General features: G+C 41.0%; 1 protein-coding gene across 5 annotated transcripts in view; it reads right to left on the reverse strand.

Moving 5' to 3' along the window:
* The window catches only part of TNRC6B (trinucleotide repeat containing adaptor 6B), a 211,491-nt gene that overhangs the window by 115,472 nt on the left and 77,427 nt on the right, over positions 1-18,592 (reverse strand). The window contains exon 1 of one of the 5 annotated variants that reach the window (XM_054031151.1): positions 14,926-15,084. The exons of the other annotated variants lie outside the window; for them this stretch is intronic. Within the exon in view, the coding sequence (XP_053887126.1) occupies positions 14,926-14,930 (5 nt within the window). The 5' untranslated portion in view covers positions 14,931-15,084. Of the gene's footprint in view, positions 1-14,925; positions 15,085-18,592 lie in introns of those variants that run through there. 5 annotated transcript variants of the gene reach the window in all.

The following is an 18,592-nucleotide window of genomic DNA, read 5'->3' on the forward strand; positions in this document are numbered from 1 at the left end:
TTCAGAGTGAAACTTCAATCTTTCCAAGAAACCATTCAGCAAGTTGTGCTAACATTGTTTTAACTAGACAAAAGTGCTGATCACTTTACAGGAGCCAACAAACAGAGCAGTAAACAGGGGAGTTTCAGTGGGAGTTCTGTTGGAGGAGAAGGTTTTTGTATTTTGTAGTTTTGTGTGTGTGGAGGCTGGTAGGGGCAGTGTGCTGGGAAAGAAGCTGAGCCCTGATTAGGTGGCGGGGCTTCTCTGCTTAGGGATAAGGGGGGGAGGGATAGCTCAGTGGTTTGAGCATTGGCCTGTTAAACCCAGGGTTGTGAGTTCAATCCTTGAGGGGGCCACTTAGGGATCTGGGGCAAAATCAGTACTTGGTCCTGCTAGTGAAGGCAGGGGGCTTGACTCGATGACCTTTCAAGGTCCCTTCCAGTTCTAGGAGATAGGATATCCTCATTTATTTATTTGAAGAGATTTAGCATGGTTTTGTAATGGACAAGTCATGGTATTATGATTAGTTGTCCCAAGAGGCAATATTTTACATTTGAAACTACTGATACAGGGTGGGATTCCCAGGTACAATCAATCAACTTGTGCTACGTAAGTGGCACAAAGTAAAGTGGCCAGAGAGGGACAGCAGAGAATTCCTCCTTTGTAGGGGAGGTCTCAACCAACATAAATCTGGCAGAGGCAGCACTGCTGCCTCCTGCACAAGTCGCCCCATGCAATTCTGGCACAGGGAGAGGAACGGGATGTGGCACAAATTAGAACTGCTGTTCTAGTTGGTGATGGGGCTGAGTAACTCAGGATCAAGGATCTGCTACTGGCTCTCTCATGGTCCATATCTCACTATATCCGAGTATCATTTGAACAACAGTCAAGAATCTCACCCAAAATGTTTATCACAAATTTTCATTTTAAAATAGAATTCTTCTGCAGATCCTATTATTGATGCCTGTTCCAACAAGCTCTATCAGCAGCATTTTTTCCTTGGCTTAGACAACATTTATCCATATATTTTACTTATTGCACAATACCGCCACTAATGATATAGGTAAATAAAAGGGCAATTGCTTTGATTTTAATGCAAGAACCACCAAAACAAAACAAAGTTAATGTGACATGCAGCACAAATCTCTGTAATAAACCTCTCAGACATCAGTTCAAACGCCTTCTGAAGCCACAAGCAAAGAGAACTGGGGACTTGTAAAAATTAAAACAGCTGATAAACTGAAAGGGAAACTAGTGCAGAAAATATTTTCTGTCTGGCACAATTACTTGGAGGCTAAAACATAGGTGTAGGCGACAGGTTTATTGTTCAGTTTAACATCACCACCAATTTTTTTTAAATGGTGGTGAAAAGTTTCAAATATGGTTCCAAGCTTATCACGGTCATTCAACAATAGTTCCTCCTGAACAGGCAGTGAGATGTACTACTTACTCATCATACCAAAATCATAGGTGCTCAGTGATCATTGGACCTCTTCTCCCCCTAAAGTACTTCATCCCTCAGGAATGCAAAATACTTATTTTTAAAAAGTCTTCAATGCTTGGATTTCTTTTTGGAACTACTTGACATTTCTGTTATTTTCCACTGTTAAAAAGAAAATTACTTCCAGGGGTAGTTAAGTATTTGTTTTGGGGTTTTTTTTAGCCAGTAGAGCAGACTCTGGTAATATTTTAGGAGAATTCCCTGACCATGCATTTGCACATAACCACATTAACAACTTTCAGAAAGAGGGCACTTTACAACAGGAAGATCCGAGTGGCTCCTGAAAAAGCAAAACCTACTTCACATCTGGAGCCTCGGACTAAAGGGGCTTTACATGGAAAGAAACTCCCTTTGGTTGTCAAAATGACTTGACTAATCCTTGACAAGGTTTTAAACAGTGAGATGCACCCCATGTTATTTTTCATTTTGCTGTAAAGTATCAGACCAAATGCTTCTACCTAAAACACTCCAACAAGCACAAAAACCCCTATACAATTTAGAAAACCTACCCCAAAGAAAGTTTTTGCCCCAGAAAGGAAGAAGTGCCAGAGACTCCCTTACTCCTGGAGGAATTCTGCGCCACTGCAGAATTTTGCAGAAATTAATGTTCTGTGCGCAGAATTTCCTCTCCCACCTCTCCCCTCCCAAAATGGGCTGCAGAGATACTGGCTACCACTAGGGATCACTGGACCCGGCAAAGCCCAGCTAACAAATAGAAGACAAAGCCGGGGGAGAGGGAGGGAACTGGAGGGTTCCCAGCAGCTGCAGTTCGCAGCACACCCTGAAGGAAGGAGGTGGTGGCACACAGGAAACCCAGCATCCAGTTGTTTCTCCCTCTGGATCCCTATGCTCTGGGGAGTAGAAAGTGAGTGTCTGGGCTGGCCATGGTTGGGCTCGGGAGGGAAGGGGATGAGAGTGTCTGGGCCAGGGGAATAGGAGGTATGAATGTCTGGGTCCCCCAGCTGGGCTCTGGGATGGCAGGGAGCAGAGACACAGGAACTGGATTGTCGTAGGGGTTTCTTTAACGCTCTACTCCTGGAGGAAATTTTGTGTGTCTCTGTATTGTTACAGACATACTTGCTGACAGGTATTTTGAAATAAATTACCAAAATAATTGAAACTGGTGTGATTATATAGCATTATTTTGACAAATAAAATTTACAGAATTTAAAAATACTATGCGCAGAATTTTTAACTTTTTGACACAGAATTCCCCCAAGAGTAACTCCCTGAAGTCTACTAGGAACCTTCACTATTTCTATCAGTTTCACATGGAAGGCTCTCAGAAACCACAATGAGAGAAATAAGTATAAAACTTTAAGAAAGATGCTTTCCAAATGCTGGACGTTTAGAATGTGAATCCAAGTTTATAAAACCAATTAGTACTGAAAGTCAGTTTTACTGTTAATCTCAGTACTACTTTGCCTGCTTACTTGTATTTTAGAAAGTCAAAGAAAGTCAGCCACTTTTCAGGTTACATTAAACAGTACAAAATTGTTTTTCAGATTTCTCAAGGCCTGACATAAGACAACTTTGTATTGCTAATTCTTATAATATGCTCAGCAACTGCATTTTAGCCTTACCTAAACCTCTGCAATAAATTGTTCTAATTTATGACCCAGCTATATTCAGCTAACTCCTTGGAACTAGAAGCCTGCAACTACTATGTACTAGTTTAACCTGCAACAGCTCTCTCAGTATCAGCAAACTTGATCTCCAAGGGCCAGGCCAGAAGAAGGTGGAATGCAAGCCTATTCTGTTCACAGCCATTACAGTTTCTCAACTGAAAACACCATTCTTGGGACCAAAGTTTAAAGGAGAAGAAAGTTGTCATTCTGCTCAGAATTCAAAGCATCTGTGTTCTCCTGGACTGAGTTTCAGACAGGAAGCCAGGAACTTCGGAGTTCTCATCCTGGTTCTGCCACTGACTTGCTCTGTGACCTGGGGCAAAGCACTTAACCTCTCTATCAGAATATTCCACTCATTAAAATGGGAATGTATAGCATTCAGATTGTTTATACAGACCCTTCAAGTAAGTAAAGTACTGTAAATTCAGACAACACAAACTTTTCACTGTGGCTCTTTTATACCTGGAGGAAATAGCCTAAGACAGCTGTTTAGTTAATTTGCTAACAGTTACTTATGAAAGAAAGTGCCAATGTAGTCCAGTTTAGATGTTCCACAAGTCACAACTTACTGTAACATAGTATTTGTCTTGTTATTTTGTTTATGCATTAAACAGCAGTTTACACAGTACGACAAGCTTAGGGCACGTGGCTCAACCTACTACAGACAGTAAGAGTCAATGACTGTGAAATGACATCTGGACAACTAAACAGAATGACAAAACTAAGAAAATCCATATTAATTAAGTATCAGCATTTATATTAATCCTTATAGCAAAATGCAGAATAATGAAATGAAACAGAGGGAATTAAAATTCTTACCTATCAACTATTGTGTATGCAGGGTTGTTGTCGTTGCTCTGTTGGACCAGGATATTAGAGAGGCAAGATGAGTGAGGTAATATCTTTTATTGGCCAAACTTCTGTTGGTGAGAGACAAGCTTTTGAGCTACATTGCCCAGGCCTGAGGAAGAGCTCTATGTAGCTCAAAAGCATGTCTCTCTCACCAGCAGAAGTTTGGCCAATTAAAGATATTACCTCACCCACCCTGTTTCTCAATTATTGAGTGACAACCAAGATCCATTATTGCAAATAATGGGTTCTTTCTATCCAGTGAAAACTGCCAATCAACCAATGAAACTAGGCCTAATCTATACTAGAAAAGTGCACCAGTTTAACCACAAACTAATCCAAGTTAAAGTAGTCTAAAACCCCAGTGTAGATAAACTAAAACTAGTTTAAATCTTGCTTATATTGATTTAGCTAAAGTTGGTAATTTACCAGTTCAAGTTAAACAGATTTGAGCAAGGGTTCACCTGGTTTAACAGAATCTCCATTTAGTGGTTTACACTGCTTTAACTAGATACATTTTTTAAATTTTGTTAAATCAAAGCACCTTTCTAATTATAGAAAAGGCCTAGGAGAGTGGCCTAGTGAAGAACAGGACAAAAGGTGATTTTTTTTTTAATTGAGTTAGATAACATGATCTGAAACACCATTTAGGACCTTCAGTTTTATCTAGACTAGGAAAAGACACCAAGTGTGGTTGGTTAAACCTGACCATAAACTTTTCCCTAGTATAGATGTACTTTTACCTCAATTTAGCTAGGCAAGATAGACCCAAGGAGAGCTATATTTCCCTATTATACACAGTTGAACACCTTTTATATTGTGTCCACTGGTCAAAGTTGATCCCAGCTGGGGGGGGGGGGGGGGGGGGGAGAGAGGGGAGAGTGTGTGTGTGTGTGGGGGAGAAATGAAGAGCGCCGAAGGGCTTGTCCTCATGTAGAGTTGCATTGGTTTAATCTAAGACATTTGAAAAAGACTAGATTTAACACTCTTATTTCAACTTAGCTTTAGTTGATTAAGAAGCTACTTTTAAACCAAAAAAGAGTGCAAACAGGGGTTTACACTGGTTTAATTAAACTGGTGCAAGTCCATATGTAGATCACACCTAAAATATAACATGCAGGAGAGCTGGAATCTCAGTAGATGGGGGGGAGGGGCATGAGGACATGCCCCCTCCGTGACCCTGCCCCTCCTCTTCCCCCCAAGACCCCATCCCCAACCAGGCTGGAAGCCAGAGCTGAGCAGTGATAAGAGCTGCCCAGGGAGCCTGGGCTGCTGTTGGGAGCCCTGGACATTCCACCTGCCCTGGGCGGGGGGCCTGACAGCAGCCCCGGCCCATGTCCCTCTGGGGTGCACTGACCAGGGCAGGTGGAGGGTTGGGGGCTTCCGGCCCGGTGGCAGGGCCTCAGGCGGAACTGCGGCAGGGCCACTGAGTAGGACTGGGTTACATGGCAAGCGAGGGCTAAGGCCCATCTCAGCACCCCCGCCACAAAGAGGCTGGCGCCACCAGCAGGGGCTGTGCTCCGTAGTTGGGGAGCTGATCACCCTATCAGTTCCTCCACCACAAAGCGCAGCCCCCAGCAGCACTGCTCCATGCATGCCTGAGGCTTGCAGTTTGGGGAGGCAATGAGGCCCCAAGTCCCCCAAACTATGCTCATGTTAAAAAATGAACAGGCATGGCCCTCCTGCCTCTTCCCCTCAGTTCTGGCTCCCCTGATATCATGACCAACTAATCCTGATTTAAATTTCTGTTAAAAAAAGTATGTGTCTTCATTGCCAAAAAAGGTGGTTGGTGTTGGTGTTTACACCAAGATAGCTAACCTGCATTAGTTATCTCACTATAAAATCCTAATGGAGAAAAGGCCCAGGTAGTTTTTATTGTGACATAGTTAGAAGAGGTCAACTACAAGGCAGGCGGGAGCAAGGTAATAGTATTGAACTGTACTAGCTACATCACAGTAAAAGTTACCTGCACTTTGTCTCCACTAGGATTTTACAGTGGGATAGCTAATGTGCATTAAGTACAGCTGACTGAACACACACTTTTTTGGGGGGTCGAGGGGGGGCAAAGGCACTGCCTAAGTCTACACAAAGACCTTCACTACAAAAAAGGTGTTAGCTACCATACATTAACATAAGGTAAAATCCTAGTGAGGACAAGATAGTTGTAGTTTTAAGAGGAGTTAGCAGGTCAAGATAAACCCAGACTACCTTCTAGTGTTTATTTGAACCTGCTAACTCCTGTTAAAACTACAACTACATTGTCCTCATTATGGTTTTACCTTGGGTGTGTCCACACTATGAAGCCTAGACCTGCACAGTTATGCTAGCATAGCGCCCTCTAATGTAGATGCAGTCGAAACCAACAGTAGGTTCCTCTGTCGGTGTAGGAAAACCACCTTTCCAAACGATGTTAGCTACATCAACAGACGCAGGCTATGTCTCCAGGCTAGTCTACACTAGAAGTGCTACAGGGGTGCAGCTGCACCAATGCTGATGTAGCATGTCTAGTGAAAATGCTCTATGCCGACGGGAGAGAACTCGTGTAATTTTTTTAAAATATAAAATACCCTAATCTAGACATTCCCTGTATGTGTCTCTCTCCCCTCATGTATACAACTTTTCTACTCTTTTTTAAACATTAAAAATGTAAATCTCGTCTACCCTGGAAGATTCTATAATCAACTGGAAAACTAGTAGGATTATGACATCTCAAGTACCAAGGATGTGAAACCTAATTGAGAGCAGAAACGTTTTTTATTCAGACTATTAATATATTACATCTTTTTAACGAGAACACTGGAGAAAAATTCTCTAAGGATTCACAGAAGAGCTGAAAGATCTACCAATACACACCTTCCTCCTTCCTTTTTAGGAGGACAGACAATACTTAACATTAATGATTTTTTTTTTAAAGCAGCACAAAAATTATATATTGGGAAGGGGAAAACTGCATTCTTTATACATCTAAAAGAAGCAAATAAAGGCAAATGCCTTCATTTTCATTTAAAACCATACCCTCTCCAATAGGGCATGTAGCACTGTTGAAGGTTTACTGCAGAGCTTCAGTGAATTAGACATTTCGCTACAATAAAGTACTGGGCTTCAGCTGTATGTTATCACCAAATGAGCGATCATTCAAAAGTGTCTGTACTCTGCTTTTGTAGAACAATCATACTGAATTTTGACTTAGTAACAAGACTTATCAGATCTTGTCCATTCACTTATCAACACAGGATTGGGCCTCATGGTGTATTCTCTAGTATTTTGTCCAGTAAATTTTTAAGTGCCTCCACCAACCTCCCAGAAAGGAGATTATTCCATATTTGAATAGATTTAAAGAGTATTAACAACACAGGCTATTGAATGTAACATAACATTAAGCGTTGCACAATTAAAATCACAAACAATCAAAAATACGAACACTAAGATTAAGGTTCCAATAACATTAATTCTGTCATGTGGCACATCTAGAACAATTTATATCATACTATTTTATTATAAAAAGCAATATACCCAGCTACATATTTTAACAGGAAAAAATGAAATAAAAACAGAAGATAATATTTGTACCTATGTGACTTTGGAGCTTATGTTCCAGAGACTTAAGCCAGTAAGTCACTTAGGGGTAAAAATTTCAGAAGTACCTATGTGTAAGCAAAATGACCAAGAAAATTATGCTGCTGTATTCCATGTTTTGTTATTTTAACCTGAGTAAACATCACAGTACATTAACAGGATTTTTTTTAAAAATTAATTAATTTCTAATTTTGTGGATTAATAGAAAGGTAAATAAACTGTTTATCTTTAATAATGTTAGCATCTAAATTTATCCAAATTAGGCTGTGGAGTTCATATCTTACTGAAATGAGTAAAGTACATCTTAATCTTTGATGTTGTTCTTGTTTAGATGGAAAGTTTTCTATCAATTTATATTTTACTACCACATATTCATTACAGGAAAAGCTTTTTTCTTCGTCACTTTTAAAAAAGCTTAGAATTCAGCAAAAATTTCAGAAAGCAACAAAATTTGCAGACACTACTACTGCAGAATAGATTTTTTTTTTTGGCAACAGGGGTTTTCTACTGTCCCTGACTTAACACAGTGCCTTTAGAGGATACTAATGCATGTGTGTGTGTCTATAAACACAAGAATATACACACACATACATTATATACAAATGAGACTTTTGCAACCTTCTCCATGTACAACATTACTGTTAAACTGCTTGTCCCTTTTGAGGGAGAGCATCAGTCCCTGTCTCTGGACAGGTCTACACTTAAAACGCTGCATCAGCACAGTTGCACTGATGCAGCTGCACTGCTGTAGCACTTAAAAGAAGACACTCCTACGCAGATGGGAGAGCTTCTCCAGTTTGTGTAGTTAATCCACCTCTCTGAGAGGCAGTAGGGAGAACTGTCGACAAAGCGCTGTTTACACAGGGGAGGGAGGAGAAGGTGTCAGTATAATGATGTCACTCAGGGGTGTGAATTTTTCACACCTCTTAGCAACATAATTATACTGATATAGGTCTGTAGTGTAGACCTGGATTCTGTCAGGCTTAGTAGAAAACATGGCACCAAAACTGCAAAGACATAAGCACGTGCATAACTTTAGACACTGACTTTCAGTGGGACTACTCATGTACTAAGTTGTGCACATACATAGGCATGTCCAGGATTGGCGCCAAAGGCTACTGTGACATAACAAAGAGGTGGTGCCTTACTAAACTCTAATAAAATCTTATGAGATGCTACTAAACATCTTATGAAATGATTTTTCCATCAAATTTTATTTTTATCCCCTTCCTGCTTCCCAACCCACCCACAACATGTAAAAGTACTACTCTTCTTTGAGAACCAAGTCTATATCACATTTCCAGTTTCAAACATTCTTCCTGTAGCAGTACCTAAAGAAAGGTTCTAATTGTATTTCAACTAAAGACAAATGGAGAAAGGTTTTCTTTCCTCTCTTCATAATTCAAATACACAAAGGGATTTCACTCCGACTTTATTTCATAAAGTCAAGGCACTGACAATATCATATCAAAATTTGCATTCTGAGCTATTACAGAGACAAGGTGGGTGAGGTAATATCTTTTATTGGACTACATAGAGCTCTTCCACAGGTCTTAGAAAGGTAATCAGAGTGTCACAGCTAAATACAAGGTCAAACAGATAGTTTATAGCATAAGTAGTTAGCACATATTCTGAGGGACCATTCAAGGTGAAGTGGCCCCTTAACAACCCAGTAGTCATAGAACAAAAAGGGGGGTTAGTGGGTAACAGATTGTTGTAATAAGACATAAATGCTTTGCTAAATTACGAACATGTGAAAATAGTGGGTTATTATGGGAATAGATTAATAGCCTAACTATAGAGTATACAGCCTTGTCATCAGCTATAACATGGTTACAAATTGTTTCCTGATATTTTTACTTTGGCTAAACAATTCATTCCCCCCTTTGAGTTTATACCAGTGGTTCTCAAACTTTTGTACTGGTGACCCCTTTCACATAGCAAACCTCTGAGTGCAACCCCCCTTATAAATTAAAAACACTTTTTTATATATTTAACATTGTTATAAATGCTGGAGGCAAAGCAGGGTTTGGGGTGGAGGCTGACAGGTCATGACACCCCTCGCCCCCCCCCCCCCCCCGAAATAGCCTCGCAACCCCCCTGAGGGATCCTGACACCCAGTTTGAAAACCCACTGGTTTATACCCTTCACTACTTGTAGGTTTAATTATATCATCTTTTTATACTTTCGCTATATATATTTTATCTCTTAAATCAAGATAGATCAGCCTCTTCTATATTTTTGTTCCTCTTCTCTGAACTCTCGCCAGTTCATCATCACCTTTCTGTTATTCAAATAGCCTGAACTTTACAGTATTCAAAAGGCAGACTCACAAACACCATCTAGAAAAGAGAACTACCTCCCTACTGGCATGTAACTATGTATTTGCAGCCTAACACTGCACTGTCTTTTTATGACCACCGTGCACTGAAAACTCAAATTCAACTTCTGGAATCTACCCCCAATTTAATATTACCATTTTAACTACTATAAGTGCTTTGTACTTATGGCATTTTCCATCCTAGGTTCTCAAAGCACTTTGTAAATAACGTACCTCTTCTAATTCTGCAGATGGGGAAACCAAGGCACATAAGGTTAACTTGATCAAAAGCACACAGAATTTGTGGTAGAGGCAGAACTAGAACCCAGCTCTTCCAGTTCACACCTGGGCCTTAAGTTCTCTGCCCGCAGAATAGGAAACTAGTTTTGTTTGTGTAAGAGTCACTCAATGTCCCCCAAAATGTCTCAAACATTATTCTGGCACCATCATCACTATGAATGACAGGAAAGTTGGGTCTCCAAGACCATTCAGTCCTTGGCCTCTGTCTTTGAACTGCCAAAAAGGGAACCAGTTAGTCTTAAGTGCAATTTAGACACCTGATTTCAGATCAAGAATATATAATAATCATTAATAATAATCAACAGTAGTACCCCAAAGAAAAAAAATAAGGAGATATGTAATAAATCCAACATTACTTATCATACAAGAACATCTTAGCTCATAATTTTCAAAAAAGGCATGCGATAATTCAAGTTCTTAATGTCCTATTACTTCAAAAGATCAACAACACTGAGATTTAGAACAAAATTAACCCATCAAACTAACTGTAATCCAATTGGCTCAGAAGTCAATTTTTTTTCCGGACATCTAACTCCATTCCTATTTAAAATGCAATTTTTTAAAAATCTATTACCTTTAAGAATTTCATGGTCATGAAGAGACTTGCACATAGTTCTGATTAAAATATTCAGGATATAGTGTATGTAATAAAACACTGACTTCATGCTTCAGTGATGATCAATATTTATCGTTCCATGAAGTAAATACTCAACTCTTTTTTTTTTTTAACCTTTCAAATCAGTAAATCTGGATATTCACCTCACACTTTAACATCTACCTATTAAACTATAATTCAGCAGCTAAGGCCAGATTTTCAAATGTATGTAAGCACTTAAAAATGCAAGTAGGTGCTTAGTAGGATTTTCAGAAGCACCTAAGCATCTAACTCTCATTTAAATTGATGAGAATTAGGCACCTAGGTGCTTTAAAAAAGTCCTCTTCTGCTGGCAACATAAGGTTTGTCTTTATCTTTGGGCATGTCTACACTGCAATTAAAAAAATGCAGCTGGCCAGTACCAAGGACCTGAGCTATGGGACTATTTAACTGTGGTGTAGACATTTGGGCTCAGGCTGGAGCCCGAGCTCTGGGACCCTCCCCACTTGCAGTGTCCCAGAGCCCAAACATCTACATCACAATTAAACAGCCCCAAAGCCCGAGTTAGCCAGCATGGGCCACCAGCAGGTTTTTAATAGCAGTATCGATACCCTTAAAGACTAAGGGCTGGATTTTTCCCAATGGGAATTAGGCATCTAGGCGCTTGAGATATTTAAGAACACCTAGTTACCTAACTCCCATTGGGAAAAATCTGGCCCTTAGTCTTTAAGAGTACACACTAAACTTACAAATTTTTAGGCAGGCTAAGATTCAAACACTCATGCATAATCCCCTAACAGAGTTTTGAATGAAGATGTGTCTCAGCCAGCCACTTGCAAATATCTCTTTGAAGCTTCACTAAGTTGAAGACATTAAGGATGGGCAACAGATTCCTGCCAACTTGAACTGACTCTTTTGGAAGCAGCACATTTCCTTTCCTCAATCAAGCTGCACAGTCTTGGAAATCCTTTACAATAGTAAAGCAAGAAAAAGTTGCCAGCAGAAGAGGCCTACCAAATGGTTTTTAATTTATTTACTTTTGCTATGTTCAAAACCACTAGTGCCACTGTCCAAATTCATTGAAACCTGATCTTCTCTCCATCATCCTCTGCCCCTCGCCCAAAAAAATCATTAAATTATTAAAGTTGGGAATCTGTCTTGGGAAGGGACTTTCCGATTGCTGCAGATATCTGCAATAATTAAAAAGGGAATATCAATAAATGACCAACAGACAAAAGGTTTTGTAGACACTGTCACCACTTAAAAAAAAAACCCAAGTACGGTGAATTTTTTCAAACCCCCCAGCCCAAAATGCTACTACTCAGTACTCAAGCTTGTGGCTGAAACCTTGCATGTATGCTTCCTGAGGGGACTCCCTCAGATTGATTTTAAATAATTTTAAATTTTCCATTTGTATTGCAAAAGCATATTTGAACACTAACAATATGGAGAACTGTCCAGGTCAATTCCCCCGTCCCCACCAGTAGAAGTTTAATATGTTTCCTCTCTCTTCTGGAAGCAAGACTTCAACATGGTGGCTGGGATTCTGCAGCTTGCAAAGTAACCTGTGCATCCTATTCTAGGTCCTGTTGGGTCAAAACACTTAAAAGGTTTACACTGCCATCCTTTCATGTTTGTCCAGAGGAAAAAGAAAATCCCCTTTAAAGCCCTTATTCACAGTGTACCTCCTCAAGGACGTACACCTAGGCATGAGTTCACATACTATGTTCTGTAATCACTGCTACTTCCAAATTTTGCTCCTGTTTGTCTTATCCACGCCAATCTACTGTATGTAGTCGTGAAGAGCAGTCAAGACTGGAAAACAGCCTGCTGTTTTTCAACCAATGTACTATCATGCTGAATTAGAGCTGATTCTCATGGTAACATGTATATATTACACATTATCAAATGGCATAACGCACAAAGTGAAATTAAAATATGCAGCAAAAACAAGGCCAACTCCAGTGCCATTAGCAAACCAGAACCAAGTCCATGTTTTTCCTTTCTCCCAAGGCCAACCATCCAATGACCACAGCAAATACCATATGAAATACTCAAGTTGGTATTTTTTACTTAACAAGTATCATTACATTTTCACAATTTTTTTTATATATTTCACTCAAGACTAGTTGAACTGGCCTAATCAACAGGTGTATTAATTGGATTTTGATTACAGTAATATCTTCATTAGCCCACAAGACTGTGCTTACAAAAAGAGATTTAAGTCCATATTTTCCTATCTTTTAGCATCAGGTCACAGAGGAGACACTTACACACACGCGCACAGCAGAAGATGGAATCCACCTTTGGTTCATTAACATTCTCTTCCACTTAGGGTTACTTTGTTACTGAACTAGGTCATCCAACAGCACCCATCTCCTAATGAACCCCACAAGTAAAACAATTTTTAGCAACACAGACACACTCCTCCAACTTAGAATAAAGCTTACTTTCCTAATAAACATACATACCCTACCCTACTCTAACTTATTACTAAAGAGCCCACCCCTCCAAATTCCTAGACATTATAGCTTTTTTCTTGTTATATTTTGAACTGTCTCCTATCCCAGGAGAGATTCTCATGTGATAATGTACTGGAATGAAACCAGAAAAAAATGAAGATGTTTTTCTGTCAAATACATTCAGGTTTGCCTATTCAGTTTGTGCTCTGACCATGCAGATGTGGGCTCAGAAAAGATATACAGAGTGATCCCTTATTAGAGAAGATTTTCATCCTTGACTTGTTGAATATAATTAGATTTTTTTTTTTTTTTTTAAATTAGAGTCTGAAAATGGATTCAGATTAACTGGATGTGATTGTCCCTACAGTAATCTGCTGCCTAACTAGCTGACCACAAAAATATTTCACACAGAGTACAAGGCCTCTCAGAAAGAAGGGAGCAGGGGGGAGAATGTACACAACCAAAGCAAAAACTACTTTGTCTTATTTCTTCCACTCCACAGAAAGGAGCATTACATCACACTCTTACAATGCAGGGGGAGGGGGCTGTTCCCAGAAAGCAAGATTTACAGTTATTTCCCTGTACTATTCTGCTTGGTTCTGGAGGGAGATGTAAAAATCAATTAGCATTTTCAACAATGAAAAATTTGAAGATTTAGAAGATGACAGCTCTTGAACTGCATGTCTTACTATGTATGTGAATGATCACTTCCTACTGGATATGAAACAAACATCCTGCCAAAAAATAAATAAATATACATATACATATACATATACACACACACACACACTATAGTCCCATATCTCAAATGTGTAAATACCTTAAAAAAGGTTTGGTACAACTTTTTTTGGTCTAAAACTTGTTATGTGCAATAAAGGGGAGTTCCCTCGGGGAGAAGGGGGGGTAGGGAAAACTACTTCTAAACTGACACTAAGCTAGCATGACCAACTGATTTGACTCTAAATGTCATGTTTATGGGGCAGTACCATTTGGTCCCAACTGCGACCAAAATAAAAACGCATGGGGGGGGAGGGGGAGGGCGGCACAAGACAGAGAGAAAAAGAGAGAAGTGCAAGCCATGCAAGAGGGTGAGCACTGATGCACATGAGGCTTTCAAGCAGAGGAATCCTTCAAATCCTAAACCTCCCAAGTACTCACTCCCCAAACCCAACATTTAAAACATATTGATGCATCATTTTAGTTTTTAAATCTTTGTGGCAAGTATGGCCTAGTAAAAGCACTCGTCCCAGTCCCCCTACTCCCCTTGTCGGCCCTAGCAGTAGAAAGAATGCAAACCCATTTATATTTATGCAAATTTTTGCAGCAGATTTAAGAGCTTCAGGTTCTTGGGGGAGAAAATCGCGGGGTGGGGGGGAGGGAGAAGAGGCCACTGTTTAAATAACGCAGGATTTTCAATAATCCCTGGCACTCTCGCTTATTTGGAAAACAGAAACATTATGTAATTTGCATATAAAATGTATTTAAATTGCAATCAAACCATTTCAAATTTTTCAAAACACTTCTGCCACAGCTTTTCAAATCGTAAAATTTTGTCAGAGTGCATTAGCTGTAAGATCACACTGATTCACAATCGTCTGAAGCAAATGTTTATGCCAGACAAACATCTCCGTGCAACACCACAGATGAAACGGTCAGACAAGATCCACATACAACCTATCAGTAGGTTAAAAAAACAGCTGAAATATACTACTAACCTCATAAAGTGCAGCAGTGCTTAAATCCAGCGAGTTGAGGCATACAAGGTAGAAATGGAAATGAAAAGAGATCCAAAATGATTTCTGTATTTGTTTTTTCAATTTTAAATGTTCAGAAACCAGCAGAGACTCTGTCGGCCATTTTGGCTTGAACTCACTCTCTCCCTCTTGCGCTCTCTCTCCCCCTCTGTCTCTCTAAAGGAAGAAGCTTTTTGTGACCTTCAAATAGAGGCAAGTCACGTGACTCGGGCAGGCTGTCAATCAGGAAAAGGAGGGTGGAATGCCTACAATCTTAAAGAGAAAGCAGCCTTTTTTACACCTAAAAGACTACTTCGCACTGCACTGCTTTCCCTCAATAGTGTAATGCTGCTGTAGCATACTTTGCATCTGCATTACTTCTCATCTATTTATCATGCGAGAGTAGTACACAGGAACAAGATTTTATCCAGTAGATCAGGGGATAGAACTAAAGAAAAGCATATCTGGATTATTATTTTCTTTGCACTAGCTACAAATTAAACTAGCTAATCGTGTTAATGTAACATTAAACTTCCACAGATGAAAAGACATGAAATGCAAAAATTAAGTGTCCAACAATATTCAGTCTTCTATACTAGACTTTGGGGCACATGGCCCCAGCAGTTGCTGTCTGCTCCCCCTCACACATACACATTCCCCTGCAAGAGGAAGTGACCCTTTAGGAAGGCCCCATCTGGCTTTAAAAATGCAAGACTACCCAGTAATAAGTAAAGGGTGACCAGACATCCCGATATTTAGGCGTTTGTCCCGCGACCCGATCGATCTTCGGTCGGGACGCTGCACTCCGCCTTTTTTTTTTTTTTTTCCTCTTCCCCCTCCGCCGGCAGCACTCGGCTCTTCTCGGCTTTTTTTTTTTTTTTTGGTCTCTCCCCTCTCCTCTGACTGCCGGCAGCACTCGGCTGTTCTCGGTTGTTGTTTTTTCCCCCCTCTCATGAAAACCAGAGGCTCCCCCCCCCCCCCCAAACTGATCCACACATTGCTACCAGTCTGGACCCAGCTAGACTTGCATGTCAGAATGCAGAGTGAAAGGAAAAGTTACAGCGGTTGTTACGTCTCTGCTCTGTCATTATGGTGCTGAGCATGGTGTAAACACCTAGCCGCTGGAGGTATGCATAGCTAAAGGGGGGGGGGGGTGCATAATCTCCTCTGACTGCCGGCAGCACTCGGCTGTTCTCGGCTGCTCCCCCCCCCCCCCCCGACTGCCGGCAGCACTGGGCCACTGTAGGGAATTGGGAGAGGGAGCTGTTTGTGTCGCAGCACTCGGCTTTTTTTTTTCTTTTTTTTTTTTTGCTCTGCGGGTGCCCCCACCCCTTGTGTCCCGATATTTTCTTCCGTCATCTGGTCACCTAATGCCAGCAGCACTAAAAGACACACCTTTACCACTTCAAAACTGAGCCCCTACATATCAACAGTTCCAGACAGCTATTTTTCAGCCTAAGAACTACGCAGCAAGTAAGCAGATGAGGACTAGAGAGAAACGTGGGACACAACAAGACACAGACACTCCTCCAACTTTGAATAAAGCCTTTTTTCTATTAACATATACACCCTACTCTAACTTATTAGTAAACCGCCCACCCCTCCAAATTCCTAAACAATCTAGCCCTTTTCTTGTTACATTTTGAACTGTCTCCTATCCTGAGCTGGAGAAGCCTGGGACCCAGCATCAGGCTGTTTCTTCCTCTGGATCCATGGACTCTGGGAGAAGAGGATGCAAGTGTCTGGGCTGGGGTGGTGAGCGCAGCTGGGCTCTAGGGATAGTGAGAGTGGGTTTCTGGGTTGGGGGGCATCCTGCAGCTGGGCTCTGGGGAGGAGGGGGTGCAGAGTGTCTGGGATGGCAGGGGGCCACAGCTGGACACTGGGAAGGAAGGGATGTGAGTGTCTGGGCTGGCGGGAGGCCACGATTCGGCTCTGGGAGTGGAGGAGGTGAGAGTGTCTGAACTGGCAGGGGGCTGGCGACTGGGCTTTTGGGACAAAGGGATGCGAGTGGCTGGGCAACACTCCACAGCTGGGCTGGGGGGGGGGGGGAAAGGGTGCAAGTTTCTGCTCCCCTGCTGGGCTCTGAGGGGAGGAGGTCGAGAAACAGGAACATAAGAACGGTCATTCTGGGTCAGACCAAAGGTCCATCTAGCCCAGTATCCTGTCTTCCAACAGTGGCCAATGCTAGGTGTCCCAGAGGGAATGAATAGAACAGGTAAATCATCAAGTGATCCATCCATCCCCTGTTGACCATTCCCAGCTTCTAGCAAAGAGAGTCTAGGGACACCATCCTTACTCATCTTGGCTAAAAACCATGGATGGACCTATCCTCCATGAATTTATCTAGTTCTTTTTTGAGCCCCATTATAGTCTTGGCCTTCACAACATCCTCTGGCAAAGAGTTCCACAGATTGACTGGGCATTGTGTAAAGAAATACTCTTTTGTCTGTTTTAAACCTGCTGCCTATTAATTCCATTTGGTGGCCCCTTGTTCTAGTGTTATGAGGAGGAGTAAATAACATTTCTTTATTTACTTTCTCCATACCAGTCATGATTTTACAGACCTGTCATATTCCCCTTTAGTCATCTCTTTTGCAAGCTGAAAAGTCCCTATCTTATTAATCTCTCCTCATACAGAAAAGGTTCTATACCCCGAATAATTTTTGTTGCCCTTTTCTGAACCTTTTCTAATTCTAATATATCTTTTTTGAGATGGGGCAACCACATCTGCACACAATATTCAAGATGTGGGCATACCACGGATTTATACAGAGGCAATACGATATTTTCTGTCTTATTATCTATCCCTTTCTTAATGATTTCCCAACATTCGGTTTGCTTTTTTGACTGCTGCTATACATTGAGTGGATGTTTTCAGAGAACTATCCACAATGACTCCAAGATTTCTTTCTTGAGTGGTAACAGCCAATTTAGACCCCATCATTTTATCTGTATAGTTGGACTTATGTTTTCCAATGTGCACTACTTTGCATTTATCAACATTGTATTTTCTCTGCCATTTTGTTGTCCAGTCACCCGGTTTTGTGAGATCCCTTTGTAGCTCTTCAAAGTCTGCTTTGAACTTAACTATCCCTGCCTCGTTGGCATCAGTTGAAGAAAAGGAACTCCTATCCCTACATTCTGATGGACTTTCCACCAGTCTAGGGAATGCTTCACCGGATGGGGAACTAAGACCTGCTTGTCAAGGTGTTCATTTGTTTGGCGAATAAACTGATCTGAGCCACTACTGGAAAACAGTGAAGGCGTAACCTTGCATGTTCTGTCACAAAGGTGCAAGCTGCCACTTGACCAAGGAGTTGAAGACAGTTTCTGACTGAAGTCAGCTCCCTTGAACAGTTCTGACAAGGTATGATAATTAGAGCCCAGCACGGATACAAAATTTGTATCAGCATCCAATTCGCAAAAATAGTCTGCGTATATACAGCGGATTTGTAGGGCTCTAACGATAATGTCACAAACATGGGAAGGAAGGTCCTGGCTGCTAAAGAATCTAGGGATGCCCCTATAAATGGTATGTTCTGAATGGGAATCGGTGTGGGTTTTCAACATTCAACTGCAAACCCAAAGTATAAAAACAGGGAAAACGCTTTTTCTGTGACAGATGACACCTCTTGGTACAACTGACCCT

Source organism: Malaclemys terrapin, chromosome 1, assembly GCF_027887155.1.
Source record: "Malaclemys terrapin pileata isolate rMalTer1 chromosome 1, rMalTer1.hap1, whole genome shotgun sequence".
Lineage (NCBI taxonomy): Eukaryota > Metazoa > Chordata > Testudines > Emydidae > Malaclemys > Malaclemys terrapin.